Source organism: Tachysurus fulvidraco, chromosome 1 (assembly GCF_022655615.1).
Source record: "Tachysurus fulvidraco isolate hzauxx_2018 chromosome 1, HZAU_PFXX_2.0, whole genome shotgun sequence".
Lineage (NCBI taxonomy): Eukaryota > Metazoa > Chordata > Actinopteri > Siluriformes > Bagridae > Tachysurus > Tachysurus fulvidraco.
This window is the reverse complement of record NC_062518.1, coordinates 21,211,620-21,235,355: the sequence shown is the minus strand read 5'-3', so window position 1 is coordinate 21,235,355 and position 23,736 is coordinate 21,211,620. Positions and strand designations below refer to the sequence as shown.

At 38.8% G+C, this 23,736-nt stretch overlaps 2 protein-coding genes across 3 annotated transcripts; both read right to left on the bottom strand.

The window, feature by feature from the left end:
* Positions 1-6,043: 6,043 nt before the first annotated feature.
* On the bottom strand, positions 6,044-15,223 carry copb2 (COPI coat complex subunit beta 2). Of its 2 annotated transcripts, none has more exons than XM_027148655.2 (22): positions 15,066-15,223; positions 13,065-13,202; positions 12,869-12,955; positions 12,656-12,782; positions 12,416-12,564; positions 12,050-12,196; positions 11,828-11,927; positions 11,384-11,526; positions 10,309-10,508; positions 10,094-10,204; positions 9,697-9,785; positions 9,505-9,611; positions 9,257-9,400; positions 8,993-9,123; positions 8,672-8,879; positions 8,469-8,579; positions 8,173-8,387; positions 7,787-7,879; positions 7,302-7,485; positions 7,024-7,098; positions 6,596-6,748; positions 6,044-6,443 (listed from the first exon to the last, which is right to left on the bottom strand). In XM_027148655.2, exons 1-22 carry the CDS (start codon positions 15,066-15,068, stop codon positions 6,348-6,350), a joined length of 2,811 nt encoding a protein of 936 aa, XP_027004456.1. In that variant the 5' UTR covers positions 15,069-15,223; the 3' UTR covers positions 6,044-6,347. The 2 variants fall into 2 exon arrangements, with proteins under 2 accessions (XP_027004456.1, XP_027004457.1); XM_027148656.2 differs by having other exon boundaries at positions 6,596-6,745.
* Positions 15,224-17,876: 2,653 nt separating this feature from the next.
* Positions 17,877-19,779, bottom strand: LOC113644037 (retinol-binding protein 2-like). Its single transcript, XM_027148535.2, has 4 exons — positions 19,630-19,779; positions 19,320-19,498; positions 18,190-18,291; positions 17,877-18,076 (listed from the first exon to the last, which is right to left on the bottom strand). The coding sequence occupies exons 1-4, from the start codon at positions 19,700-19,702 to the stop codon at positions 18,023-18,025; spliced, it is 408 nt and encodes a 135-aa protein (XP_027004336.1). The 5' UTR covers positions 19,703-19,779; the 3' UTR covers positions 17,877-18,022.
* Positions 19,780-23,736: the final 3,957 nt, after the last annotated feature.

The window sequence follows — 23,736 nt, the reverse complement described above, 5'->3', positions numbered from 1 at the left end:
AAGATAGAGATGCTCAAGGCTCAGATGAACTGGGACCAGAAGACATTTGATGCCTGGATGGAGGAAGGAAATTTACTTACCTTAAACATTAATGCACTTAATGGAAAATAGTCAACTTTCGGGCTACTACATCCTGATTTACATATGGTGGTGACCTTAAAATAATATCAACATTGTACTTAAGTATATTACTGATATTGCAGCACAGACGGTGAGATATATTTCTAGCATTTAATAAAATTTGCGATTAGAAACAACACTTTAAAATTTTAATTATTATGCATATCACGCATATATTGTGTCCAAGAAAAATTTTTTTTTTTAAATTTTTAAAAAAATAAAAAAATACACCAAATAAACAGACATTGTAAACAACAATAATTAATAATTCCTATTTGATACTTGTACTGTCTATATTGTCTTTTATAGTCTGTTTTGTCTTATGTAGTCTGTTTTGTCTTGTGTAGTCTTGTTTAGACTATTCCGCTGTGGCTGGCTGCCTCAGCACAACTTTCTCCAATATTTTCTATCTTTTTGTTTATTTTCTGTGTGTTTGTGAACCCTACCGTGATAACTTACACTTAGAGAAGAGCTGCTTAACACCGGCAGTTCACTCCAAACAATTTTTCACCAGTTTTTACAAACCCGGAAAGTTTTTTGGAACTTTTAGTTGGAGAAGCAGCTACGCTCTATGGTACATGGAGGAGATGCCGGCGAGTGAAGCTGCAACAAAGGGGATTTAGAACTGAACTCCCATCGATTCACCTGGCAAACCTCCGCTCAGCTAAAATGAAAAGCGGTGGAATCTGCTTCTACATTACCAAAAAATTGTGTAGCAATGATCCAGTGTATTTTTCTTAAGGATGCATATCGCTCTGTACCCAGGGCAGCCTTGGGGAACTCAGATCACTGCTTGGTTCGTCTTATTCCAACATACAGGCAGAAACGAAAATCTATTAAGCCTGTAGTCAAAACAGTGAAGAGATCAACCAGTGAGGAAAAGAAAGAACTACAAGACTGTTTTGATTGCACTGATTTTAGTATCTGGCACTGTGACATCTTACATCAGTTTTTGTGAAGATGTGTGTGTGCCAACCAAAACCTTTGTTGATCTACATTTACATTTAAAAGTGCTAGTTTAAGTGTTTCAGAAATAGGTAGGTCTAGGGCAGCGGTCAGCAACCCGCGGCTCCGGAGCTGCAAGTGGCTTTTTCATCCCTCTCCTGTGGCTCCCTGTAGATTTGGAAAATAAATATTTAATTTAAATTTATTTTATTTTAGTTAGTTAGTTTTTCAAAAATGTAATTCTAAATTCTAAGATAATGATGCTCTTGTAACTGTAAAATAAACTGTGTTTAATTTGTTTGTCGCTCAAAATATGCGTCATAACTGCCGACTTGCGAAATCCGACACAAGCAAAAGCAGACGCATTTTTGGTTTGCTGCAGCCGGCAAGTTAAAATTTTGATGTCATGAATACGAAGAGGACGCAATTAGACATTTTATTTGAAAGTAACCTTCAACCCAGCATATTTTTTGTTAAGGTTAGTTCAAACTGTTCAAAATATTTTTGTTTGCTTGAGGAAATAAAATTTCGTTTACTCGTTCATTGATTTCCTAAATGCAGCACACTACAGTTTTTTCTCTACTTTCCATAAAAGTAAAAAACTATATATGCAGTGTTATCTTCATTTTAGAGGTCAAAAAGGTTTTGTGGCTCCCTTTTTTTCTGTGGGAAACGGGTCCAAATGGCTAAGTGTTTAAGGTTAAGTTCATTATTCAGTAAACACTTAATCTTGGTCAGGGTTGTGATGGATCTCAAAGCTTATCCAAGGAAAACTAGATGTGAGGCATTGAATACATCCTAGATGGGATGCAAGAAAACTGAGGACCGTGGAGCTCTGATGCAGACATGTTGAAAGTCATTGCTTCAGAAAGCATTGTTTTATCATTTGAGATATCTTGTGGCGGTTTTAAAAAGTGACCATGAATAATTTAAAGTTCATTTCATCCAGGTATTACTTCATTACTAAAAGAATTATTAATACTAGATATGCTTACTAAAACTGCCAGACTCAGGAACAGATTCTTTCCCCCGCCAATCACCCTGATTAACAACTCACAATTATATTCTCTGCTTCATAACATAAGTACTGCATTAACAGAACTGTCAGTCATCACATTATCCATGTATGTAACACACTACTGCTGCTGCATATTGTACAAAAAGCATAATATTGCACAATATTGTTATTTGCACTACCCACACTTTATGTACATAACTGATCGGTCATATATTCTGTATTGATATTTAATATTCATAATGTCTATTGTATCACATCTGCATTGTCTTGTGTAGTATAATGTTATTTTTGTCTGTACGTTTAAGAGTCACAAACAGCTGGAACCAAATTCCTTGCGTGTGTCAACATCAACACACTTGGCCAATAAACCTGATTCTGAAACAACGCCATTTTCTGTTGCACCTAAACATTTAGCATTGAACGCTCCAAACTATACCAAAGCACTGCATACAAACACAAATAAATCCATGCCAGAATAATCTATACCTAATCAGCTGATATTATTATTACTATTATTGTTTTTTTTTTCTTCATATAGTTATCAATGAACGTTCACCAGCTAACTAAATAAAAGCAGAGTAGGCTAAGAAGCTAGTTAGCAAGCAATGTTAGCATCCCGTTTCAGCCTCCGGTTTAGCACCGCTAGACCACTCACCATGTCTGCTCTTGTTGCACTTTTCTCTTATAATTAAAAAACACAGCCTTTTAAAAGAGGTGGAAATACATCACTGAAAATACAGTTAAACACAGTTGTCTTTTTTTTTTTAAGAATAATGTTATATACCCTTTATAGACAAAAGTATATGGACACCTCTAAAATCAGAATCAGCATCAGAATCAAGTTTATTGGCCAATCAATTGGGAAATTGCTTTCAGATAAAAGTGTTTATTTATTACATTTATTTAATAGTACTATAGTGCATGCCAAATAACCTATTGGGAGATGTTATATTTTATTTACTTATTCTTTTATTCTTTCTTGACTTGCAAAGAAAATATAATATACAAGTTTGAGTTCATTTTTAAAAAAGGCCTGTTTTTCTTTAGTTATCTAGGTTTGTATCACAAATCTCTAAAAGAATGGTCTTTTGGTTTCCACACAAAAATGCATCTATATGGTTTTATTTCAAGTAAAATTGGCATTACAGGCATGGGTGTAAATTTCATTTAACAGTAGGAGGGGGGGGGGCAATAAATTTCTCATGAACAATTTTTGACACAAATAATACAGTCTAATTGTACTTACAAAGATATGTCCCCACAGTGAAAAACTTTGCTTTTATCATTATTATGGAGACTGCATCATTATGGTTATTTTTAAAGTTTTTCTCAGGTTCAATGACAAAGCAGATTTTTCTTCAAAACTATTTATTGCATTGTTTGTGTTGTTTACAGTTAAGCCATCAACATACAATAAAATATAAACATGACTCACTCTCGCTCACTCATTTTCTACCGCTTATCCGAACTTCTCGGGTCACGGGGAGCCTTTGCCTATCTCAGGCATCATCGGGCATCGAGGCAGGATACACCCTGGACGGAGTGCCAACCCATCACAGGGCACACACACGCTCTCATTCACTCACACACTCACACACTACAGACAATTTTCCAGAGATGCCAATCAACCTACCATGCATGTCTTTGGACTGGGGGAGGAAACCGGAGTACCCGGAGGAAACGGGGAGAACATGCAAACTCCACACACACAAGGCGGAGTAATCGAACCCCGACCCTGGAGGTGTGAGGCGAATGTGCTAACCACTAAGCCACCATGCCCCACAACATGACTGTTATTGTGAAAAAAATATATAAAATAAGTAATGTTTAGTAACAAAATCAATTATTAAATAATCAATTAACAGTAACTGCTCTATGTATAAAACAACAAAACGGCTTTGGCGTGTTAGTTGCAGTGCACTATGTAACAAGCTATGGTAAACAAGCTAACTTTAACTAGATAAGTAAGATTTTAATCGCTAATATAGCAGATTCATGGAAAATTACATCGGTAATCATCATTTTTGCCACAACTAATTTATGAATGAGTCTGCATCAACTACATTAAAGAGAATCTCGTGTGTGTATAGTAGGTGAAATGAACTGGAAAGCATTCCTTTAAAATGATTGAAACTTTTCAGCATGTTTAGTGACATCTGGTGGTCAAAGATACGAAGTGCAGCTAGTAATCTTTAATTATCCCATCACATCTAGTCCTTCGTACCTCCAATATCGACCACTAGAAGCCGCTAATGAGTTTATAGTCCATCAATCACAATTGAATATGTGTGGTCACGTGGGTAGGGGAAATATTTTTATTAACATTTTGATAATATTTTGGTAAAATAAAGGTGGCATGTCTGTTTTTTTCTTTTGTTTTACTATTTTTTATAATTATTATTTTAACTTGACTGTTATTTGGCAAGTCGTAGCCTAATGGTTAGAGAGTCCGGCTCCTAACCCTAAGGTTGTGGTTTCGCGTCTCGGGTCGGCCACGAATGAGGTGCCCTTGAGCAAGGCACCGAACCCCCCAACTGCTCCCCGGGCGCCGCAGCATAAATGGCTGCCCACTGCTCCGGGTGTGTGTTCATGGTGTGTGTGTGTTCACTGCTGTGTGTGTGCACTTTGGATGGGTCAAATGCAGAGAACGAATTCTGAGTATGGGTCACAAACTTAGCCGTATGTCACGTCACTTTCATTTTGACTGCGAACTGTTTTTTATTATTATTTACTTTGCCCAAGGACGGCATGTCTAAGCGTGAGCCTTTTTCTGCAAGAAACTCATCTCAAATTTAAAGATCATTATAGGCTGCAGGCTTCTTCATTCTAACTTTAAATCAAGAGGAGTTGCTATTTTGATCAATAAAAATATTCAGTTTCTACCTACTGATGTTATTTCTGAAAATATGGCAGATACCTTATGGTTGTAGACATGTTAATGCAAACAAAAGTGCTGCTCGTAAATGTCTATGCACCTAACTTTGATGACGTTGAATTCTCCAACAGATTACTTGGTAACATACCTCATTTATATTCTCATTTGTTGATTTTTGGAGATGATTTGAATTGTGTACTTGCTAGATAGATTTAGTTCACTACCAATATGTCAGCTATGTCAAAATCTTTTTTTTTGACTTTATGAACCAGAATGTGTTGGTTGACCATTGGAGAGTTTGTAATCCTGTATTTAAAAAAATCTCCTTTTTCTCTCAGGTTCACCAATCAAACTCAAGAATAGATTTCTTCATAGAAAACAGCTTGAACTCTGTTGGTTGCTGCCGTTGATTACTCAAGTATTTTAATATCAGATCATGCACCTCTATTTCTGGATATTCAGCTGTCCACACAGATATATAGTCCCCCCTTTGGAGATTTAATTCTCTATTGTAGGCAGATAAATTTTGTGAATTTCTGTATAATTCTATAGATGATTTTCTATTTTTAATCAGAGCAAACTTTCATCATCTTCTTTACTTTTGGAGTCACTGGAGGCTTTCCTTAGGGGGCAGATTATTTCATACTCTTCTCATTATAATAAAAAACATAAGGCCAGGCTTACAGAACTTACTTCTGCTATTGGTATCCTTGACCAAGAGTGCGCATCCAATCCCTCCCCAGAAATGTTTAAGAAACATATTAATCTTAAGACAGAATTTGATCTCATCTCCACTAAGGAAGTAGAGCGCTTGTTATTGGAGACACGTGGCACTTACTATGAACATGGGGATAATATGAATCGACTACTGGCTCACCAATTGAAATGTCAATCTGCCTCACATTTTATACTCAAAATTAATAATCATGTTAATGTAATTGTTACAGACACGGTAAAAATTAATGCTACGTACAAACCGTTTAATACCACGAGCAAGACCGATGCTTTGGTTTCATTATTATTATTACAGGTTTTTCTTGTTTGATGTACCTAGGGTCTGTTTCTACACACAAATATAAAATATATAGATTACCGTATATATTTATTGAATACTTAAATGGGAAGATATGACTCAAAATGTACAGTTTAATGTAATGGCAAAACAAATGAAAAAAAAAAAAAGAAGTAGGAGCAAATCAAGAAGATCCTGCATGTAGTACAAAACTCTAACTTGACAATGATTTTGACATATTTTTCCATACAAAGCATGTTCCCCAAAGATATTGTTCTCAGTCCACTTCACCCTTCTATATCTTCCAGGAAATGTTAGGATGGACAACAGGACAAATGCTTGGTCTTTTAAATAAAATGCAACATTTCTGTGTGTGATCAGTCATCTAAGAAGTCATCATCCAGGTTGACGTCTGTAGTGTCAATGTCGTCCAGATCCAGGTTGTCCAAATCGTCCTCTAGTTCCTCCAGAGTCTATATGCAAAGCCAAAGCATGAATTTTAGTATATTAAATAGATTTAAAACACAAACAGATATGAGTGAACATGTTTCTTTAATATTATGCTTCTAATGGCTAAACTTCAACACACACGTTAATTAACAATTATAGCGTAACAGTTGCACACCTTTTCTCTGAACATTGTCATGTCATCCATCTCTTTTTTAACAGGTTCTGGTTTTGGAGGAGCCACACTAGCTACCGGTGCAGCTACAGGAGTAGCCGTGACTGTGGGTACAGGTTCAGCTTCTTCTGTAGCTTCCTCAGGGTCAGCAGCCTGCTGTGAAAACACACAAATGCACACCGAGTTTATATCCAACTCTTACATCTGGAATGCAACACTATAAATCAGAAAGAGCTGAGAAAACATCTTAAGTGTGGGAAAATGTGCAAGAAATACAATTCACAATAAACGGAATCAGGATTTAGCTTCAGAAAAATATCCTTTATGTAACAACAAAGTGTCTCATACATTTGTAATAGTGCCATATTTTCCATAGGGCGCAGACCAGCAAAAAATGTAAATGAAATATTTGTGCAATTGTGTCAACATACCTTTGTATTGGTGTGAAGTATGCTTTTGGGATCATAACTACTCGCTTCTTCTAGCACGTTCCGCTCCTCATTGGCCTAAACAGACAAGGAACCAGAGAGTAACAGAACTGTATAAATCTTGCTTTTAAGTGAGATCAAATAATAGGTTCTCAGCCATTACATATTATTATTATTTTAGACCACAATGCGTTTAATGCTCGATTATGATTGGTCAGAAGTTGATTCATTAACAGGTAAAGATGGCTACTATGAAGGCAGTGTGTGTGAAGCTGTCTAACCGTGACCAGTGGATAATCAGTGGCCGGTCTGCTATTTCCCAAGCAGGTCTCTCTTAGGTACTGCTCAGCCACGAAAGCCTCTTTCAGCCCAGGGAACAGGTTCTCGTATTCGGTGGGGTCGGCCAGCGACTCTGCGGCTTTCTGGTTAACCTTTGCCAGGCTCTCTCTCCACAGCTTTACCACTCTGGTAGCATAAAACAACAACCCGCATATTCATGCAATCCTTCAAAGTATCTAAATGTGATCACTATGGTTGAATCTTCACTGCCTGATGCATAACTCTAAAATGGTAAAGATTAGATTGGCCACTAGTTGGCAGCAATGTGTTGGAAAGAGAGAAAGAAGGCATCCAAAGTTTTGGGATATCAAGAACATATTGTACAATGCTATTAAATCCTCCAGCTCTCCCATTTTCATAATTAAGTTCCAAACCAATAGTATATTAATGCTGTGTATGGTGTTAAGAAGTGAGCAAGAGGAGGAACCTGGACACTTGGCTGGGAAGGTAGGTGCGAGCAAGGAAGGCGGCCTCAGGCAAGCGGTTGGTCCTAATCAGAAGTTCCAGACACTGGTCCAACCTTAGGGCAGAGACATTTAACGTACATAGAAGTTTGTAAAGTTCAGATGTTCGTAAAGCTCAGTCCACATGATCTAGCGTGGCCTGTAGAGCAGAGTGTCTAGAAGATGACTTTCTTAGAGAACTATAGAGTAAAAATAAATAATCTCATAATTTAAAATAAACATAAACATAATAAATCAAATATAATTGTGCTAAAGAATTACAATGACTAAATATCTAGGACTTTATATGAAAATGCTTCAATGCATGACCTTCAAATGTAGCTATTCGTGCGAAAAAACACACACTCACTTCCCCTGCAAGAAGTAGGTCATGAAGGCAACGTTGTTCTTGCCGTCACGTTCAGCACCCTCAGCCAGTTTGCTCACCATAGCACCATTGCCAGAGGCTGTAGCCAAGAGCAGCAGGCCTCCATAGTCCTGGGCGTGATGAAGGCACTCCTGTGCCAAGCCAAACTGGCACTTACTGATAGCCAGCTCTGCCAGCTGCTTCCACTTTTGCTCAGACTATAAACGAGAAATAAATACATCATCTAACTCTGCCCATAAACATATATTTTTTTTATTGGTCTACCCTGAAGGTCTTACCTCTGCTTCTACTGCTAGCTGGTAGCCAATCTTCAGTTCCCCTAGTTGTAGAGCCAGCTCAAACCTGTGCTCTGGGTCAGTGGACACAGCCAGTGCTTGCTGTTTGAAACCCTACAAAAATGAAACGTGAGTGAAACCAAGCCCTTTTTTTGTTTTTAGATGAGAACCAAGTTATTACAGGCAGCACATATGTGAATTCACACCTGCTTCTCTAGGAAGTGGGCCACCCTGGTCCTCTGCTCTTTTGGAATTGTGGGGAGCACTTTGTCGGCCATAGAGAAGTCGCGCCGCATGACGGCCGTCTGGTACTCCAACACTGACACCAGCAGCGAGTAACTGACGATGTTCAGCTCCTTGTCACCCAGGTACAGGCGGTCATCTTTAGGGATGTAGCCCAGCAGGTACATGGTCCTGAGGAGATCAGAGGCTTCGTTTATTAAGTGCAAAGAGAAAAGGAGAGTACTGAAAACTTTCTGCTCCTACAACGTTTAAGAGGATAGAATGAAACGTCTGTTGAAACGCACCTATCCAGGTGAGCAATGGTGACGATCTCTCCTCCAACAAAGTAGTTCAGCCGGTTGACAGAGCTGGTGTAGATGAAGCAGTCTCCCACCCACAGACCTGTTTTTACAATCTCCTGTATCTCACCTTGGACCTACACACACAAAGAGCAATTAGCATTCTTGATATAATAGTACCCTGCCATACGAGCAACAAAAATAAGCTTGGTGCATCATTCATTTGAAACAACAAGTTTTTAATAATATAGAAAAAAATGAATAGGAAACCTCAAAAGCATCCTCAATGCCATCTTCAGTAACCCCTTCATTGGACTCTTGTGACGCAGCCACTTTGTCTGCCATGTAGCGCAGGATGAAGAACGACTCCTCTGTGGCGATGCACACCAGCTCTCCAGAGTCTGACCAGAAGATCTAAACATGCACATGAGAAAATTCTGATCATGTCTGAAGCTGGAATGCTGAGCTGCGTATAGTGAAGTATTTGATACTTAAAAATGGTAAGATGCAAGATCTACATGTTTGGGCTGGATTTCGATGCGCCGTATCAGCTCCGTATTTTCCCAGTCGTAGAAAGCCAAACCGTTTACGGACCTGACACCCAGCAGAAAGCCGCCATAGATACCTGACAGGAAGAAAAAAAACATAAATTCAATTAACATGTATATTCACTGAAATGTTACTTAACCCAGAACTTTCCTGAATCTTACCCTCTGCTCCAAAGTCAGGCTTGAAGGACTTCTTCTCCTTAAAGTTCTTGAAGATTTTCACCACGCTGCTGCTCTCTCGGATTGCATACCTGTGTATAAGAGCAAGATTTCTTACACTTGACCTTTTTACACAATTCCGTTTAGAAAAGTCTGGATAAATGAAGACGAATTGTTTTGATGCTATAAATAATGTAATCCAAAGGGGTATAATTTTGTTGCATTTCATTGCTATGTAGAATTAATGACGCAGACTCTCAAAGCGTTGAGTAAACACACTTCTTGTCGGTAAATGAGATGGGAAAAGTGAAACAGTGGTCGGGTATAATCTGTATGCACTCATCATATCATACTTCCTGAGTCTGTGTGTTAATGTGAGCAGGATAAAAAGAAAACTTACTCAGAAGAATCATGGGCCCAGACAAACTCCTGCGCCGAACCGAAGCTCTTGTTCCTCAGAGCCATGGCTGTGTAGATGATGTATTCTCCGTCTCCGCATACCACCACAAATCTGGCAACATTATGGTGACAGACATTAATTGGTCCTACAGTTTAATTAAAAAAAAATTATTATAACATTGCTTAGAAAATGTGTGTGATGATGTACAAACTGACCTTCCGTTAGGGTTGTGCTGAATAGTCTGCGGGTAGATTTCACAACTGCCCATGTCTTTGACAGCTAGTGGCAGCCTCTCTCCGTCTTTAATCTCCGTGTCTCCCATGGCCTTCAGGTTCGCCTGCTGTACCTCCGAATGCTTTGCCCAGATAATCTTACCGTTCGTGTCCATGGACATGGCGGGCTCCTCACGACCAAGCTAAAGGGGGCAAAAAAAATAAATAAACCAAAAATAAGGATAGTAACAGTACAAAGGACACATTAAAGGTGGGGTCTCTGGTTTTTGAAAGCCAATGCCGACATTTGAAATCACCAAAACAAAACACGCCCCTAACCAAAATGGGTCCCACCCCTGTATTGATAGCTCCGCCCCACACACACGCGTAACCCAGGCAACTAATGGAAAGAAATGTGTATCATAGCTGAAGGGAAGAACAATACGATTGCAGATAAACAAACAAGCAAAAATGGCACACAAGCATAATCATGTAAAGGACAAAGGCATATATTAGTTCTGTGTAACAAAGCAAAACCAACGTTACTCACCTATCGAGAAGGAAAAAAGCGCCTCGGCGTCTTAAGTAAAGTCGGCCACATATTCACAGATTGGAGATTCCCGAGTCAATAACTCCTGAGCTAAACGCTGTTACTACACAAAACGCGGTTGTAGCTGCCTCTCTACATTACTACGATAGAAAAGAGGTGTTATTTGTGTAGTAACAGCGTTTAGCTCAGGAGTTATTGACTCGGGAAACTCCAATCTGTGAATATGTGACCAACTTCCTGCTCCTTCAGTTCTCTCCTACGTCTTGCCTTACAGTAAGCCTTTCTTTGCTTTCTTTCTTTGTTTTTATTCTCCATGTCAATGTTAAAACCGCTTTCTGCTAATGTCACACATGTGCACTGAACACTTGCTCCGCCACATATTGACAAGACCCGCCCCTTTCTGCTCGTTTGTTTTGATTTTTGTTTAAAAAAAAACCCGACCCAGTTTTCTGAAGCATTTCGCAAAAATCGGAGACCCTGCCTTTAAGATATTATACTAGTATGACACCTTCATGTCTTGTGTATTACCTTAATAATAATGCTGCCCTCATCATAACCAAGCGCGATGTTGTTGGAACCGCGCAGGCCACACACGCACCACACCCTCTCCATGCCGTAGTTCAGCGTGTTCTCCAGGCGGTAGGTGCTGGAGTGCCAGATACGTACAGTACCTAAACACAGGTAAACAGAAGGGATCTAAATAACAATGTATTTCTTGTTCATTCTTATAAGTGATTGTTTTAAATTTACAGCATTTAGCAGACACTCTTATCCAGAGTGACTTACATTTTTCTTCATTTCAGTTTATACACCTGACCAATTGAGGGTTAAGGGCCTTGCTCAGGGGCCCTACAGTGGCAACTTGGTGAACCTGGGATTCGAACCAATGACCTTCCTATCAGTAGTCAAACACCTTAACCACTGAGCTAACACATCCCACAGTTTAAACATGACTATTATTTGCAACCGTACCATCCTCGGATCCTGTAACGATGATCGGCAGCTCGGGGTGGAAGCTGACGCAGGATACGTTCTGGGCGTGACCCTCTAGTGTTTGCACACACGTCTTATTCTAAGGAGATAAAGATGATAGAACCGGGAGAGGCATGAGCTTGATACAGGAGAGAGAGAGAGAGAGAGAGAGAGAGAGAGAGAGAGAGAGAGAGAGAGAGAGAGAGAGAGAAAGGCACTCACCTGATAGTCCCAGATCTTCACCAACCTGTCGTCAGCACCTGAAATGAGATACGGCTTATCTCCGCCGCTGTAATAATCAATGCAGTTCACGCCTTTCTCGTGTCCCTCCAGAGTGAAGTTGGGTGACGAGGAACCCAGTTGCCACACCTTAAATATCACAGGGGGAGAAAAAGAATGTCTCAATACCCCAATGGCTCACAAGCATTAAGGGTCACATCCAGACAAGACAGATTTCATTTAATTGAATATTTCTCCACTACTTTTACAGAAGTCCTACTAAATTAAATGGATCAAGAAAACATATCAGGATATCAAGGCTTTGGGCTTCAGAATGTCAAAATCAGGAGTTCTTGGGTACAAAATCACCTTGATGGTTCTGTCCAGTGATGCACTCGCAAACTGGTTGTTGTCTTTAGGGTTGATGACAATCTGCATGACATAGTGTGTGTGGCCCTCAAACACCTGACTGCACGTCCATTTCTTCTCCCAGTCCCACAGCTTAATGAGCATATCATCTGAACACACACACAGAGTTTGACCATGTCAAACATTTACACTGTAGTATTTACATAAATACTGTAACTATAGACATATACACATACATACCACTGCTAGTAAGGATGTAGGGCTGAGTCGGATGCACGGCGAAGCAGCGGATGTAATCTGAATGTGCCTCGAACATGTGCACCCGCTCCAATGTGTTGTAGTTGAAAACTCGGATCTGCATGTCGTCCTAGGAGACAAAGATGGCATGGATTTATCAGACTTTTGCCTTGCGCAAATAAATATTTGAAACAATTTGTAAGCAACATTACTTACTGCTCCGGTTATGACCCAGTTCTTCCGAGCAACAAACTTTGCAGCTCTTACTGGAACGTCACACACTTCAAATGTCTTCACCAAGGTCTGCGATAGTACAAAAGAATAATATTCAATGAGAGAGTGTGTAGAATTGTAGAAGTTCTCTATACTCTATGTTTGATGTGAATCGTGAATGCAACAGCATTGTGCTCACTTGTGTTTCGTGGTTCCAGACGCACACGCTGCCGTTGTAGAGACTGGCCAGCATCCATGGCTCGGTGGGATGGAGATCCACGCTTTTGACTCGGTCTGACCGAGCTGTAAGCTTGCGCTTGATGTCCAGCCTGAGAGGCTACAGGAAATAAAAAAAACGTAAACTGTGAAACACAATGTGTGGACTCGAGCCACAAATACACTTTAGGACAAATACACTCAAGATTAAGCCACAATTTTACCAGCATTACATTAAATGAAACTTCCATCATGCAAGAGCTGTTACTATGGAAACAATAACACCCCTGAAATCAAGTGCATTAATAACATAATCCTGTGATTCGCCTCATTCTCCGCTCTACCTTCAGAGCTAACGTTAAATGACCAATCAGAGAATCGAGAACCCAACTATGCTTCCTTCGAGTAAGAGATAAAGCTGTTAAGAATTTAGCTTCTAGGTAACATGGGAAAAGGAACGTATTTTTTTTTGTCTTGTGTAATTCGACAGACAGAAACCAAGAGAATTCTATTTATATCCTCTGTAATATAAGTGATATCAGGAACTTGATTCATGATGCACTGCAAAACCTGGAAAGCCAAATATCTGGATTGGAGCAAAATAATCCGGATTCTCTTTTTATTACTCTTGGAGACTTTAACAGAGCAAAACTAACACTTGAACTTCACAAATACAGACAGCATATTAATTGTCCCACAAGGAAGAAAAATACACTGGATCATTGCTACACAATTCTTAAGGATGCTTATCGCTCTGTACCCAGGGCAGCCTTGGGGAACTCAGATCACTGCTTGGTCCATCTTAATCCAACATACAGGCAGAAACTAACAACTTCTAAGTCTGTAGTCAAAACAGTGAAGAGACCAACCAGTGAGGAAAAGCAAGAACTACAAGACTGCACTGATTGGAGTATCTTTTAGGCTGGAACTGACATCCTGGATGAACTGACTGACACAGAGACATCTTACATCAGCTTTTGTGAAGATATGTGTGTGTACCATCTGAAAATACAGTAACAAAAAGCCATGGTTCACAGCCAAACTTAAAAAACTTTGACACGCCAAGGAAGACACCTACAGAGAGGAGGACAAAGCTCTGTATAATAAGCAGGCCAGGAACCTACTGACAAAAGAGATCAGAATACCATATGTAGCTACTCTGAAAATCTGAAAAGCAGGATTTTAGCTAACAACCCTGCATCAGCCTGCAAGATATATGAAGCAGAATACTCATACTGTCTATATTGTATCACATCATCTGTATTGTTGTGTATAGTCTGTATTATATTGTCTTGTATAGTATAGTGTTATTTATGTCTGTACGTTTGAGAGTCACAAACAGCTGGAACCAAATTCCTTGTGTGTGTCAACATCAACACACTTGGCCAATAAACCTGATTCTGAAACAACGCCATTTTCTGTTGCACATTATCATTTAGCATTAAACGCTCCAAACGATACCAAAACACAAATACATCTATGCCATAATCATCTATACCTAATCGGCTATTATTATTATTATTATTATTATTATTATTATTATTATTATTGTTTTTTTTCTTCTTCATATAGTTATCAATGAACGTTCACCAACTAACTAAATAAAAGCAGAGTAGGCTAAGAATCTAGTTAGCAAACAAGCTAAGAAGCTAATACATGAATTAACTGACTGCAAACAGTTCCCAAATGACATATCCCTAAAATTAAAATCCCTTATAATTATTCAGACGAAAGCACCAAGCAAAAAATACAATAAAATAAAATAAGAGAGAGAGAGAGAGAGAGAGAGAGAGAGAGAGAGAAGAAAACCCAAGTCACAGAATATTAGCATTAGCACTACTGTTAGCGTTAGCATTAGCACAAATGTTAGCATCCCGTCTATGTGGCCCTACAGCCTCCGGTTTAGCACCGCTAGCTATGCTGCTAACTCCATTAACTACATATTTATTTGTGATTAAATGAATACCAGCACGGTTGCACTCACCATGTCTGCTCTTGTTGCGCTTTTCTCTTATAACTGATGTTGCGACGCTGCTTGACACAAGTTTTCTCTACACGGCAAATCTGACGTGGAACTTCCTGAAACGTGTTGTCGGAAGTGTTGACGTGGAAATAGAGAGCATTATGGGAAAGTACTTGTGAGCTACAGTACAGTACCTCCAGTAACTCAAAACGGTCCTTACAGTTCATTAGTTTGTTTGATAGGTGGATACATACAAATGGTTTATTGAAAGAATAAGATAAGATGAGATAAGGGGGCATGGTGGCTTAGTGGTTAGAATGTTTGCCTCACACCTCCAGGGTTGGGGGTTCGATTCCCGCCTCCGCCTTGTGTGTGTGGAGTTTGCATGTTCTCCCCGTGCCTTGGGGGTTTCCTCCGGGTACTCCGGTTTCCTCCAAAGACATGCATGGTATTTTGATTGGCATCTCTGGAAAAATTGTCCAGTGAATGAGAGTGTGCCCTGCGATGGGTTGGCACTCTGCCCAGGGTGTATCCTGCCTTGATGCCTGAGAGAGGCACAGGCTTCCCGTGACCCGAGAAGTTCGGATAAAGCGGTAGAAAATGAATGAAAAAGATGAGATAAGATATACCTTTATTCATCCCACAGTGGGGAAATTTCTTTTTACAGCAGCTAAGAAAAAGAAATGCAAATATATATATATATATATATATATATATATATATATATATATATATATATATATATATATATATATATATATATACAACACAATGTATAAATACAAAGAAGAAAAAAGAGACCACGAGTAAGTAGTTACACTAACAGACATATTGCACACAGGTAATATTCCACGTTTTTAAATGTTCTGTTATTGCACATGTGTTGTTTAAAATACTTTGTCATTGTTATTATTGCAGTTAAACAGTAATCCAGTGTGTAATTATGGTGACTGTTTCCCTGAGCAGCTTAATTGTTCAGTCTAATAGCAACAGGGAGAAAAGACCGTCTGTATCGCTCCTTCAGACACTTAGGATGTAACCGTCTGTCACTGAAGGAGATGCTCAAAGATGAAACCGTCATCCTCCTTTCTCCCACCTCCTGTACAGTGTCCAAAGAAATCCTCAGGACTGAACTGGTTTTCCTGATCAGCTTGTCCAGTCTCTTCCTTTATGCAGTAGAGCTGCTTCTGCACCAGGATACCACACCATAGAATATGGCTGAGGCCACCACAGAGTCAAAAAAGGTATTCAGTTGCTCTCCCTGCACTCCAAAAGACCTCAGTCTCCTCAGCAGAAAGAGTCTGCTCTGTCCTTTCTTATAGATTCCGTCAGTATTGTCTGTCCAGTCCAGTTTGCTGTGCAGATGAACACCCAGGTATTTGTAATGTTATATATCCTTTATAGACAAAAGTATATGGACACCTCTAATATCAGAATCAACATCAGAATCAGGTTTATTGGCCAATCTTGGTACTGATTCTGATTTTGATGAAGACATGGTTTGTCAAACTTGAAAAATGTGGTTGAACTCATTTGTCCCTGACCTCAACACCCCACTGAACACCAACTGGAATGCCAAATACACTCATCCAACATCGGTGAATAACTTTCGTTTATGTACATGTGGCCGAATGAGCAGTAATCCCTACAGCCATACTCCAGAATCTAATAGAAAACCTTCCCATAAAATTGGAGGTTCTTATAACAGTAATGGTTTTTGAATGGGATGTCAATTAAAATAAAATAATACACACTTAAAGTTACATTATACCATTCACGTAAAAATATCTATTTGGAGGCTTTTTAAACATTAACGAATTAACTAAACTACTAATCAGTTAATATACTAAATGAATTGTTAGCTATTGGGAGGTTATATTTTATTTACTTATTCTTTTATTCTTTCTTGACTTGCTTACAAAGAAAATATAATATAATATAGAAGATTAGGTTCATTTTAAAAAAAAGGCCTGTTTTTCTTTAGTTATCTAGGTTTGTATCACAAATCTCTAAAAGAATGGTCTTCATTCATTTCCACACAAAAGTCTGATGCGTCTATATGTTTTTATTCCAAGTAAAATTAGCATTACATGTTACAACCTCAGCCAATGCTGAGCTAATCCATGATGAACTACAGTATTGTTGGAGAAAACTTGTGTTTATATATTTATGTGTATATAACACACACACACACACACACACACACACACACACACACACACACACACACTTTGAGATCCATCCTGACCAAGATTAAGTGTTTACTGAACAATGAACTTTCAAGTGTCTCTTCCTGAGACACTTAAACTAGCACTTTAAATGTAAATGTAGATCAATGAAGGAATTCTTTTAAAATGACTGAAACTTTTCAGCATGTTTAGTGACATCTGGTGGTCAAAGATACGAATGCAGCTATTAATCTTTAATTATCCCATCACATCTAGTCCTTCGTACCTTCAATATCGACCACTAGATGCCGCTAATGAGTTTATAGTTCATCAATCAATCGAATATGTATGGTCACGTGGGTAGGGGAAATATTTTGGTAAAATAAAGGCGGCATGTCTGTTGTTTATTTTTTGTTTTGTTTTTACAAATTATTATTTTAATTTGACTGTTATTTTGACTGCGAACTGTTTACTATTTATTTGTTTGTTTGTTTGTTTTGCACGAGGACGGCATGGCATGTCTACGCGCGAGCCTTTTTTTGTGCGCATGCTCGTTAAAAGAGTGTGTGAGGTGCTGTGAGATTAGCAACAAGCTAGCAAACAAAATTTGTAACTGGCTTAAACAAACAAACAAAACAAATTTAAACACATCATGAATTAAATATTTCAGTGTCAGAAATTTGAATTTTTTTAATACAATGTAAATGACCATCATTACACCTAATATTACATATACTTTTATTGTCATTTTAATTCCTGACAAAAAATAGGCTTGATTATTTTCTTTTTTAGTGACCATCATAGTAGACACTACTGCTTTCTCCCGAACACTTGATGACAAACAACGTCTTCACAATACAGCTCCTGCAAAAATAAGTTCATAACAGAAAAACAACTGATACAGTGGTGATAGAATGGTAGTAACTAGAAAGAAAGACAGTGATAGAAAGACAGTAACTGAATCACTCCAGGCTTACCAAGTGTAGTTTATCTCCCTCTATCCAGTGCTTCCATCCACGGTTGGCCTTTTCTCCCTTTTGTGTGCACACCAATGTCTCGCCCTGCCAGCTGACCAAAGTCTGTTCTCACAGTGAAATTGCATTCACAGTGTTTCGTAAAATAATGAACATTTTGCACACAACAAGCTTTAATTACCAGTCGAATATAATAGAGAAAAAAAACAACAACGAATATAGTGCTTTCAAATATATAGAGGACTTTTTTTAGGTTTAAAAGAAAAAAAAAAAAAATCTGTCGAGCGATCTTTTTGATACCGTGATTGTTTAATGGCTGTGTCATAAAGTATAACTGTTTAATTTGTAATTAAACAATACAGAATGTGCTGTTACTCATGCAAGATTCTTGTTAGTTGTCAGTGGTGTATATGATCCAGTGAGTGAGCAGGCAAGCAAGGGAAGATTTCAGATGTTATGTGGTTAGTTCTAACACAGCAGCCGTGTTTCAGGACATCAGACACAACATACAATTTTTATGTTAGAGGGCAGCTTGCTCTGGGAAACTGTTATCTCTACCACTTCTGCATACATGAGCTCACAGGGACCGATGACTGGCTAGTACAGTAGCTCTTGCACCAACCCAGAGCTTTGCCAGGATCATATTTTTGTTTTGACTTTTCTGATGTGCCACTCCAAATATAATAAGGTTATAGTCAACTACTCCATGATATTCCAATAACAGCTCATTCTGTGGTGTTATTCCTCTTATACCACTCCAATTTGCTAACAATTAGTATGTGTTATTAAAGAATGATACATCATACTTTTTATCTGTTTAGATTTACAGTTAGAGTTGGGGATCATCTGTAAAACCAGTTCCTGTTATCACTTTATATACATCCTATAATACCACATTACAACAACTATGAACGGTTGTTTTCTCCCATTTTACACCATCTCCAGGATTTTCAGAACTATCTTGTTAGTTATAGCATGTCTATATATAAAACTATATCATATATCTTGAGTCATATACTGTACAAAAGACATATGCATGACAAATACATGAGTCATGTAGTGGCATTGATGTAAAATGTCAAAGGCCTGGCCATTAAAAAAATAAAAAAACTGGGTTACATATTCACACCTACCTTAAGCATTCTGTTGTCAAGTCCCTTGGTATACTCATCAAACTCCTCCCCAATTGTCAAGGTCATCTCATAGTTCCTGAAGGTGCTGAGTGTATTTATTGTAAGCTTGTCTCCATCCAGAATAATAACTTTGGTTTGAGACAAATGAATGGCAATCTTCCGAGTAACCAAATCAATGTCTACAAAAAAAAAAATATATATATATATATGATGCGACTGGACAGAGGTGATCTTGCAATCAATCTGCAAGCACCAAATGTACCAGAAAAGAAACATTACATATAATATTACACTTATCATTGGGGCTTACTGAGTATTTTCATGTAATCCTCAAAGTTTTCATTTTTCTCCAGAACCCACGTCCCACTGAAATCAATAGGCATGATGGTGTGCGGTGAACTTTGGGCAGAATGAAAGAGAGCATGCTGATCTGGGACTTTATACTGGAGCAAGTAATACAAATACAGTCACAGTACTAAAGATAAGAAAGAATGGGAGAAAAGCCAAAATAAGTCATACATCCCAGTCCAGCCAATGGAATAAGAAGGAGAGAAAAATAGACATGTGTTCACAGAATATATATTATTTTTCTGTAATGTAAGTGAATTTCTGAGCAGCCAACACAATGTAAACTTGATCAGAGAACTATTTTCCCCCATGTTTGCTCAGAATCCATCATGCCTTGTGGACCTCTCCAGCTCCTTGTCCTCTTGATTGCTTAGTTGCTTGGGGTTAATATGCAGGACATCACTGTAGTTGTGCCATATTCTTTATGTTAAAAAGATACTCCTCAGGACATTTATGATATAGTTTTATACCCTCTTGGATCTAGAGTATTAAAAAAGTCCCCCTTTTTTATTGACCTGTAATTAAAAAAGTCATCATTAAATGATTTAGTGCTCAGAACAATCAGAACAATAAAAAAAAGTTTAATAACAACGAAAATGGAAAACCGAAAGATGCAGCCATTACATTTTTATCTAATCCCTGTCATGAATCTACATTGCACCTTAGTCATTATGATATATAAAGATTATCCTTGACTGTTATATGTTACAGTAATAAAATGGATCACTTTTTTTTGTTTAGCTTAAAAGTGCTGCACACAATTCTATGCAGTCAGCATTTGCAGTGTTAAATACAAAAGTACAGTAGGGGTCAGCAATGTGTAGATTTTTGTGATGACCAAATAAAAAAGTGAGTGACGTGACATACGGCTAAGTATAGTGACCCATACTCAGAATTCGTTCTCTGCATTTGACCCATCCAAAGTGCACATACACAGCAGTGAACACACACACACACACGGAGCAGTGGGCAACCATTTATGCTGCGGAGCCCGGGGAGCAGTTGGGGGGTTCAGTGCCTTGCTCAAGGGCAATTCAGTTGTGGCCGGCCCGAGACTCGAACCCACAACCTTAGGATTATGAGTCAGACACTCTAACCATTAGGCCACGACTTGCCCCATAAATGCCCTAAATGCCATAAACAGTAATTTTAAGAACGATCCAAAATAACAGAATAAGTTGTGATCCCAACATTCATTCATTCATTTTCTACCGCTTATCCGAACTTCTCGGGTCACGGGGAGCCTGTGCCTGTCTCAGGCGCCATCGGGCATCAAGGCAGGATACACCCTGGATGGAGTGCCAACCCATCGCAGGGCACACACACACACACTCTCATTCACTCACACACTCCAGACAATTTTCCAGAGATGCATGTCTTTGAACCGGGGGAGGAAACCGGAGTACCCGAAGGAAACCCCCAAGGCACGGGGAGAACATGCAAACTCCGCGCACACAAGGCGGAGGCGGGAATTGAACCCCGACCCTGGTGGTGTGAGGCGAATGTGCTACCCACTAAGCCACCGTGCCCCCCTGTCATCCCAACATGATGTATGTGTTTATAACACATACATCATGTATGTGTGTATGTGTGTATAAGTATGTGTGCATGATGCTCTGCATTGGAGTCCAGTCTATGACACACCTAGTGTTGGTGGGAAGATCACTTTTGACGATGCCCAATTGCACAGGCGAAGCTGCTGTTGGTTATTAACTCCCAGAAAGCAATTTCACAGGCCATTTCCATCCGATCCTATAGAATAAATGTGAACAAAAGCTTGCCCTTTAGCAAGGAGATACCAGTACGCCTGTCTGCATCACAAGAACAAAGCAACGTCGGCAGAGCGTGACTTTCTAACCAGATGAAAGCAGTGCAACTACTGTGCAGGTTATCTAAGATCATTGTCTTAACAAGTTCTGTGTGAATTGAGTTCATTGTCATTTCATGAATGTGCTAACCCCCAACCCTCTGTTATTTTATGAAGCTAATTCTTGTATCGGTTCAATTCTATGCTATAAACAGTGCAGATCCAAGGTTGTCAAGACCCAATTGTATAAACAGTGAAAGATAATTTAAGCTTTTGACACTTAAGAGGAGTTTAACGCTGGTTTGCTGAACATAATTATAAATATGTAGGGACACAGTGCTTAAATAGTCATTTAATCAAAAGGCAATAATATTTCTGTTTTGATTTATTCAACCTTTGTTATATTCCAACCTTCACACAGAAATCATGCGAACAATAGACAATCTTTATGGAGTAAATATACAGATCTTATTACTAATTTGTTGCACCTTCTGTTGCTTGCATTGTGCTTTTCGCCATTAATCTGAATGGTCTTTCCTTTACTATTAGCCAATTTTGCTGCACATTATCACCACCTTCTGGAGCATCATTAGCCAAATATTTAATATGTGAAATGGAGCATTCACTTTCTTGACCGTCTTGGATAGTGGGACAGGACATGGTCTGGTAGGATATATTTTCGGTCTGGATAAACAAACAAATAAACAAACAACAAAGTAAAAATATTCATAAAATCTAACTTGGTAAACCAAGGATTCTAAACTAATAACCACTTGGTAGCTTGTGTGGAATCTATGTAAGGCAAGACCCTGAAAAGAAAGATTCAATTATTGGTGAAAGGAAGAATTGCCAAAAGGCTTAGAAAGGAAAATAAACATCTGCTATGTCCATTCTGGACCAGGTCATTTTCTTTGTAGCTAGTTAAAGTCATTCGTCCTCTTATTCAAATATAGCACCCCAATCCTATATATATATATATTTATGTACTAATAAGGCTGTTGAAAAATCTACACTATTAAAAGAGAGTGCATTGCCCACACCTTGGGTGACATTACTTGTGTTTGATGTCATTAAGACAGACATGTTTCTGGAAACTTAGGGAAAGATGTTGAGCTGCTTGTTATAGCCAGGCACTGGAGTTGGTCAATGGTAATATATATAATAAATGGCCATATTGTTCAGGCCACTGGTTGACAATCATTTTCAGAGTTGTTTTCAGAGACAAACGGCAGTAAAATGCTAATCTGCAGGATTGTTGGAGCAAGGTCATTGTCCTGACAATTGGTCTAGAGACAAAAATGGCCTCATTAGTGGTTCTGGACGATGAAGCTCTCTGCCTAAATCCTTGCTGCCTACAGCCTTCTTGGAAAGCAATATATTATATGCACATGCATGTGATTATACACACAATGTAAAGCTTTAGTAATTTTAAAAATAAAATACAAAGGATGATTGAGGTGTGGTGGTAAACTGGAAAAGGTGAAGAATGATTTGGGTGGTCACATGGTATGGGGTGTTCCTGTGCATGTTATGAATTTTAGAGGTATATGCAAACCACATGCTAGTGTGCTGGATGTTCAACACCTTATGGCCGGAAGTAAAAGCTGTGCTGAAGCCATCTGGTAGTGACAGTGCAGTGATGTCTGCCAGACAGCAGGAGTAGGGTTCAATATTCAGTCTTTCTCAATACTTAGGTAGCTTAATATACATATTCGGCCAGTAAATTTCAATATAAATACCTTAGGTGCTCTTGCTTGTTTGCATCTTCCAACCATTTTATAAAAGTACTATATTCCTATAATCTAGAAAGATGTTGTAGCCATATGATAGTTTAACAGTTTGCAGACTGCTTTGTTCAAATCGCTGTCATGTAGCATGTGCCCAAGTGCAGATCAACAATGTCTCCTTGTTTCAGATGTTTGTGTTGGAGAACATTTTTGCTATTTTGTTCAAAAGAAATAAAAAATCCGAGTGCATGTCGTTACACGCAACTGACCATTGAGAGAACAGAACCAAGAAAAGAGAATGCACTGCCTGGTTGTGTTTGCTAATTATGTTTTTTCGGTTGCAAACAGAGTGTGGATTGCTCCACTGCCTTGCTACATGCTGGGCCACGTTTGAGTTTGGTCTGAAGGATTATTCGGTGCCCTGTGTGATAGAGCTGCTGTCGAAAACCAGCTTTCTACCCTCTTTAGAAAGATTCATTTCCTGCTGCTGGCCTCTGGGTTCTGGGTGTTCGGGAACTAGTTTTCAAATGACTTC

What these genes read in the sequence shown, in the direction of transcription:
- copb2 (XM_027148655.2), bottom strand. An exon ending in ACCATTGCTCACCTGGATAG is followed by an intron (nt 8,880 to 8,992) that starts GTGCGTTTCAAC and finishes TGATCTCCTCAG; the next exon opens with GACCATGTACCTGCTGGGCT. An exon ending in TGACAATGTTCAGAGAAAAG is followed by an intron (nt 6,444 to 6,595) that starts GTGTGCAACTGT and finishes CTTTGCATATAG; the next exon opens with ACTCTGGAGGAACTAGAGGA.
- LOC113644037 (XM_027148535.2), bottom strand. Translation starts at nt 19,702, where the DNA reads ATGCCTATTGATTTCAGTGGGACGTGGGTTCTGGAGAAAAATGAAAAC. An exon ending in GGATTACATGAAAATACTCA is followed by an intron (nt 19,499 to 19,629) that starts GTAAGCCCCAAT and finishes TTTTTTTTGTAG; the next exon opens with ACATTGATTTGGTTACTCGG. An exon ending in AGGGAGATAAACTACACTTG is followed by an intron (nt 18,077 to 18,189) that starts GTAAGCCTGGAG and finishes TTATTTTTGCAG; the next exon opens with GAGCTGTATTGTGAAGACGT.